The sequence below is a fragment of the Primulina huaijiensis genome, chromosome 3, assembly GCF_012295235.1.
Source record: "Primulina huaijiensis isolate GDHJ02 chromosome 3, ASM1229523v2, whole genome shotgun sequence".
NCBI lineage: Eukaryota > Viridiplantae > Streptophyta > Magnoliopsida > Lamiales > Gesneriaceae > Primulina > Primulina huaijiensis.
The window spans coordinates 18376519-18383838 of NC_133308.1; the positions used below are offsets into that span (position 1 = coordinate 18376519).

The 7320-nt window shown below is 38.9% G+C and overlaps 1 protein-coding gene across 2 annotated transcripts; it reads right to left on the bottom strand.

The window, feature by feature from the left end:
* Positions 1-362: 362 nt before the first annotated feature.
* On the bottom strand, positions 363-5361 carry LOC140973568 (transcription factor GTE2-like). Of its 2 annotated transcripts, XM_073436478.1 has the most exons (5): positions 3570-5361; positions 3238-3472; positions 2953-3118; positions 1834-2864; positions 363-1594 (listed from the first exon to the last, which is right to left on the bottom strand). In XM_073436478.1, the coding sequence occupies exons 1-3, from the start codon at positions 5136-5138 to the stop codon at positions 3060-3062; spliced, it is 1863 nt and encodes a 620-aa protein (XP_073292579.1). In that variant the 5' UTR covers positions 5139-5361; the 3' UTR covers positions 363-1594; positions 1834-2864; positions 2953-3059. The 2 variants fall into 2 exon arrangements, with proteins under 2 accessions (XP_073292579.1, XP_073292578.1); XM_073436477.1 differs by having other exon boundaries at positions 363-2864.
* Between the last annotated feature and the right edge of the window lie 1959 nt (positions 5362-7320).

Genomic DNA, 7320 nt, shown 5'->3' on the forward strand with positions numbered 1-7320 from the left:
CGTATTTGCCATCATGTGCTTCAGTTAGGTTCTAGTTCATGGTCTAATGATGAATTTCATACTTGGGTACTTTTTCATCGTTCACATGAGGTGCTAGAAAACTACACAAATTTTGCTTATATCGTCTGGCATCTTTCTTTGAAATCTTGAGCTTGTATTTATTACTGTTAGGGATTTAGAGCTGATGGAAATTCAGAATTGAGTGATGAAATTGGGAAGGAACTGAGTAAAAAAAGTGTGGCTGCTGGGCTAAGATGATTTACTTCGATCCTTTTATTCTTGGCTAATTCTCTCCTCTTTTAATCTCTATGTTATGCTATTTTTGTGTGCAGTTGTGTATTGAATTTTACCTTCACTTGCTGATTAACGAATAACCATCGATTTGGCAAGTTTTCTTTGCTAAAGTTTTATAGACTCGAATTTCCAAACCTAAGAGCACACGCATAAACATACATTTGAGTAGGCAGTATTACAAGCTCTTGCCACTCAATGAATTTTGTTACTTCCTGCAAAAGCTGTGGTGTTTCTTATTTGTGAATTTTTTGTCATTCTTAATGCATCCCCTGATAAAACAGCCTATTGGAGCTGTGATATACATGCAGCGCAATAATCTAAAAATCTGCCTAAGAACTACAGACAGCAGTACAGATACTTCTGAAGTTGCAAAGGTTTGGATTGAAACAATGTAACAAACAAATTCAGCTTGTTACATTCCCCCTTCCAAAGATTTTGAATCAGTCCCGATATTTTTTTGCAAATCCAAACTCCTGCGTGGTGGAGGGGGTTTGCCAAGTTCCAGCTCATTTATTATTCATATGGACAAGTATAATAAGGGGCTTTCACCACAATAATCATCAATAAGTTGAGGTAAATTTCAAGTTTGAATTACAAGGGAAGAAAATCCCTTCATTCTCAACTGAATTGTTTTTGCACAGTAGCACCTTCTTATTGGTGTGCATGCATACGGGCATGGACACAACATGGATAAGAATTTTTTTTTATAAAAGTGTTAGGATGATATGGCAAGGGTACAACTATTTTATCTTGGTGATATGCACAGAAATTATAAATTAAATACATAAATCAAAATATAGAAGCCATCAGTTATATCTAATACTTTACTACTCTACGCTATATTTATCTTCCTTAAAACATTTTCTTTTCTTTGCATTCACTTTCTTGGAATTCTGTTTTTGATGGGATGGATTTTGAAAGATATTTGATTTATATGCAAGTGTAGTTGGAAATTTGATAGTATTGACAGACCTCCAAGAAAGTAAGCTTTGATACTCACAAATGCACATTCATCTGTCATGCATGATGCTTGGAACTGTTGACATTCTTTATGTATGGTTCATGCTTAGTGTTCCCCTGCTGTAGGAAAATAATTGCGGTCTAGGCATGAATTCAAGTAATTGCATACTGTGAGGTACTTGCATATCCACTGCTGCCTCAAAATTTTCATCCTGGTTAGTGGACTGCTGACACTCGTTCGGTTTCCTTTTGGAAAAATATTGCAGTGCTGAACCACAGTTTCGGCAAGGTGAAGCTTGATTTGGTGTCGTGAGTGCTAAATCTCTCCTTTCGTTAAACGCTAATGAAAGTGGTATGGATACTCAAAAGGACATGTTGAAAAGCTCATCTTCCTCAGCTGTGTCCAGCCCACAGTTACCAACATGCCTGGAATGCAGTCAAAATGAGCTTGTGTGAGTAAAATTTTTTACTATGGTATTCCAGATTTTAAGAACTAATCCAACTTCTATCTATTCTCAAAGCGGTAGAACCAGATGGTCACATTGCTTGGCAATCCCAACTTCAGATATTTCTGGCTACGAGACATTAGAATGTACGCTGGGTCCGTACAATCTTAGGTGGAGACTATTTAAATTGAAACAGGTGTTTAGAACCCATTGTATATAATAAAAAAATGTGTATAATGTGACTTTTGTTTAATCTTGTTTATGAATCAAGATAACGTCTGTCATTATTGTGAACTTCTTGAGAAGAATAATCCGAAGTGTTCAATTTGAGAAACAAGTGTATTTATTCGCGATTATTATAATCGATAAGCATCGTATTCCCCCATGTTTCAGTCAATCGGTTCCTCCACAAATGCATGATTCTTAACATGAAAAATATGTATGCATCATATAAGGCGGTGGTGTCATCTAAATGCTAGTCAGTCACTGTCATCGAATCATTTTCTAAATTACGCCAATGTTGACATTTGCGTGGAATCTTTGGTACCTGACAAAGTGAATACCTCTTATTTTCGCAGTTTGCTAGAGATCTAGCTTTGTCTAAGAAAGGAAAAAAATTTCCCAGCAAAGCATAGCCAACTCCCCTAGGTTCTGACAAGTTCCAAAATGAATTTAATTATGCATTTTGGTTTAAATAATATTTTCTTTCGTGTAATCTATAAAACGAGAGAACTTGGTTGAACTGTTGGGGATGACCGCGAATTTATAAAAACCACCCTCAAGGTTTGGTTTAAGGAACATATCCATTGCATATTTTACTTGATCATTATGAATGCCAAATGAACAGAAAACAATCACATGACCCCACTGATACGATCATTTCTGGCAAAAACATGATTTTACCTCGGTTTCATCACCAGAGGAAATGCCAACGAATTTGCAATGATTTTAGACCAAAAAAAATGGTATGCACTACTTCTGTGGTAAGAAAGAACTACACGGTATTTCATCAATTATTTACATTCTCTTCGCTTTCCCCTAATCTTTTCACTAAAAACTAACAACTTCGAAACTCACAACCTCAAACAAAAGAGTGCGTGCGCATCATTCCAAAATAGGATTAAAAAAACCCAATAAACAAGAAATCAGCTCAACTTTTGCCACCTGCGAGAAATCATTTCACATTTTTAGGGAATTGGCCGAGGCCAAGAGTAATAAGATAGGAAAACAAGTACAATAATTACTCATATACCTCATCAATGAACATATGAATTTGTCATAACAAAGAGATTGAGGCGTTTCCCAGTCCACCAACAACACTCCTGTCTCGAATCTTTAGCACGATGCATCAACTATTTGTCAGGACTGTGCATCATCTGCATCAGAGTCACTTCCAGAAGAACTCCCTGAATCAGAATCTGTAAAAGGAAGCTCAAACTAATGAGCCATGTCTATGAACATTTCCTTTTGTTTATCTGCAATTCCAAGCAACAAATTCATCAACACAATGTAGAAACGCAAGAATCAGTATCAGTACCACTGGAAGATGAGGAATCACTGCTCGAGCTGCTGGAACTACTTGAACCACTGCTGACATTGGGTCGATCATCATGATCATCTCCAACACCAACTCCGACACCAGCCCCTTCATCTTTCTCAATCTCCACAGGAGGAAAGCTAGCAGCTGGCATATCATCATCGATATCAACATCTTCATCATAGTGTTCTTTCGACTTTTTTACCGATCCATCATTCTCATCATCCAGTGTACCCTAAACAAAATTAGCATCCTAGTCACCAATCATAGCACAGCAGAAAACTAATTTGATCAACAGATAATTAATGAGAAAGCTTGGAATTATGTATTACCATTTCCAACTCGGTAACTGGTGTAGATGGAGCAACTTCAAGAACAGAGTTATTATTCATCATCAATGCTTGCCGCTTGGTCTTACTCACCAGCTTCTTCCAGTTGGTCACAAAGCGATCGAGTTCCCAAAGTGTCTCTGTATCAAGGGCTTCAATGTCAAGCTCAATTTCATCACCATCCTGAGCCAAGTGCTCGTTTCTCTTCCTAATAATTTGAACCAACTGGGGCATCTTTTCTTGAGGCAAACTCTGCAACCCAATTCCAAGCTTCTGTTTCTCTTCCATACTCATCTCCCTCTTATTTTGATCCTTCGCACGGGGCTTCGGCTTCTTGACTGTCCCCGATCCTCCTCGTACAACTTTGGGTTCATTAACAGGTAGAGAAGGCGCTGCATGAGGAGAAGGATTTCTATCCAGCATTGGCAAATGGTTCGAAGATGGGGGAGGAGGATTCGACGCAGTAGAAGCACTCGAATGCGCTTGCATTGGCATTTGCAATCTCTCTTGCTTCTTGCCGACAGTCTGAACTGGACTCTCTTTGGATTTCGTCAATTTTCCTCTTAATGGAGAGGACCGAAGAATCTGATTGTGATTACTCCACGAACTTCCCTGCAAATCTTCGATACCCGCAACGTATCTTTCTTGGTTAACACTAAATTCTCGAGACTCCTTCACCCTATCTTGATTAGAAAAACTATCAATCTTCTCTTGTATCGGCTTAAACATTTCCTCAAACTTGGAAAGCATCTGCTCCGCCATCCCATTGACAGGATCAGCCTTCGGGTTATACAGCAGAGCATTGTTGAACGTCAACCTCACATCCGCAGCAAATTCAGTTGGAGAAGAATACAGATTCTTCGCAAGATTAGCTTTAACAGTACCCAAATCCATTGGGCACTTCACAATTAGATGGTAATCGTGAAGCCCTAACGCCATTGCATCCACGGGCGCTTTGAAAACCCACCCACATTTATGTTTCATTAATTTTGTCAGAATCTGCTTGCATTCCTTCAAGAAAAAACCGATATCGATGGCTTTATCATGGCCACCATTACGTAGATCAAACCCATTGCTCAATCTCGAAGAATCCTTAACAGAAGCAACAGGACCCCCGGAGAGTTTGTTTACGGGAACCTTCTTCGATTTTGCCTGAGATTTTGGGTTTCTCGAAAAGTCAAATTGACCCGAATCAATTCGATCTCTCAAATCTCGAACCAGATCCAATTCAGAGGAAAATCGTCTACGTAGACCAATAAGCTCGGACTTCGTGTAGGTGGCGACATTGAACGTCAAATAGCTGCCGTAATTGAAAGCGTTACGGCTAGTGGAAGTCTGATTGAAGGAGTAAGCGTCGTCGGAGACCGCCTGCGTGACCGCCGGACAATCAACGTTTATATTCTGGCGACGGCCGACACCTATGGCATCGTTCACGGCGGGGTGGTGGAATTGTTTCTGCTTTTTCTTAGGGTTCGGGTTAGGTTTAGAATCTAGGTGACGATTTGAGCAAGGAATCTTCCCCATGGGGACCCAGCTCGAATCATTGTGAATTGCTAACACGGCAGAGGCCATAAATCGAACCGACAGCGGTTCTCAGGCAAAGCAACTCTCCGACAACGAGTTCCCCAAAAATCATGTAAAGAATCGCCAAATTCTTCAATAGCAAACCCCGAACCGGATCGCCACAAGCAAAGAAACAAGCTTCTGTCGCCGAAATCTGAACAAAGGCGCAGAAAGCCACGGAAACGTAGCTAATATGGTGATTAGGGTTTGTAGATTGAGCGAGGAACAAGATGAGAGGAGGGCGCTTCTTAAAGGCGGTGAGATCTGCCCGTAAGTATTTCGGGCAGGTTCTGGGCCATTGGATCCCCGTGATATGTTGATCCAAGGGTAAATTAAAGTTTGTTTGCTGGCTTGGAGCTTGACCGTGACATCTGTCATCGACGCTTGAGATCAGGTCTTGTCGACACGTGTCCGAATACTGATCGCACGATTGAGTGGTAAACGCATTTGGGTTTGGAGTGAATTTGGGCCACATGTGGTATGAATTTAGGGTTTTTAAAAAGCTATTGGTGGGGCCACAGGGAGGGTGACGTGGAATTTGGGGGACGTTAATGTGTAGAAAATTTGTTCGGAAGGGTAAGGGAAACTTCCAAGTATTAAACCCAAGTATGCCCATCGAAATCACCATATTGCCTTCTCAAGATTTCTACGTTAGCTTAGCTTTTAATGTTTTGTTTTGATCGAAATATTATATTTTAATCTTTAAAATTAGTTATTTATCTTCATAAACTTCATGCACGGTGGGATTTTAATTTTTAAAATATCGTTATAAATTTATCTCGTACATAACTTGTACACAAAACATATACCGATCATTTATTGTGATATACGAAAAGATAAAAAAAAATAATTACTTTTGATTGAATAAAATATATATGATTTTCATTACATGCCTATTTTGTCGTTATAATTATATCTCATCAATCTTGGTTTTCATTACTCCAAATCCAAACGTGATTATAAATATTAATTTTACATTAATAAAAAATATTTCACTTTAATACTATAATACACAACACCTGAACTATAAAATTTTGAAGGAGACATAACTGCCCTACCCCACCCATTCATTGGGATGAAACTAAAAGGTCATTTAGAATAAAATATGTGATTAGAAAATCACACGATTTCAGATTTTATATATAATAGTGTCACAAAAATATGTGTATTTATCATATATAAATATAAATAAATCTGGAAGGGCATGAGTGGGAAATCACAAATCAAACAAAGTTTTTGGATGGGACCCACTATTTATGTTGTTATTATTATTATTATTATTATTATTATTGTATATATATATACACACACATATAAACAAGTGAATACGAACTCGCGTATGATAGATGGCGTCACATCACATGTGGAAACCAGCGGAGGAACCTTCCACCGGATACAATTCATTCATTTCTCGATTCCAATATCAATTTCCGATCTTCATCATGAGTTTCCAGGATCCATCGTCGCCGTGAGTAATTGAAGCTTTTCTCCTCCATCTTTCTAGATCGGTTGCGGGTTTCTCGACCGATTTGGCGCTATTTTTGGGGCATTCCGCCTGTGAGGCACCGGAGGAAGAAGATTTCTGATAGATCAGCAGTTCGTGATGTTTCCAAGATGCATCCATCATCGTTACGAAGATTTGAAGTCTTTTCTCCTGTGTGCTTCCAGGATCCGACCGAATTCTCAGCCAACAACGGTCGTTGGCTCTGGTTTCGAGGCGTCTCCACCGCCGCAAGTCAGCCTGTGACCCACTGGAGGAAGATGAGAGTTGGAGCTTTGGATTTGGTTGCTTCTGAAACGTGAATTTGGCTGCATATCACGCGCACGTTAGAACGTGGTTAGTTCTTCTTGACCTTTCATGAAAAGTATAAGAGTTTTAATAATATTATTATATTGTGGAATAATAGAGGAAAAGTAGATTTTCAACACACAGTTTAAATGTCAATGATTATAAGAAAACAGGATGACTCATATTTCAGTTGATTTAACTAATTTACGATATAAAAATTGTCGTGTGGCCTTTAAATTAAGCTGGGGAAACGAGACGAGTCACTTGCTAATGACTTGGATGGCGACTCGATCAACACTCGATTCGTGAGCTACTTTAGGAATTGGAGCTAAATTTTTTTTAAACTCGAGTTGATTTTTTAAGTGGGTCAACCGTGATTTACTTGTTAGTTCAATCGATTGT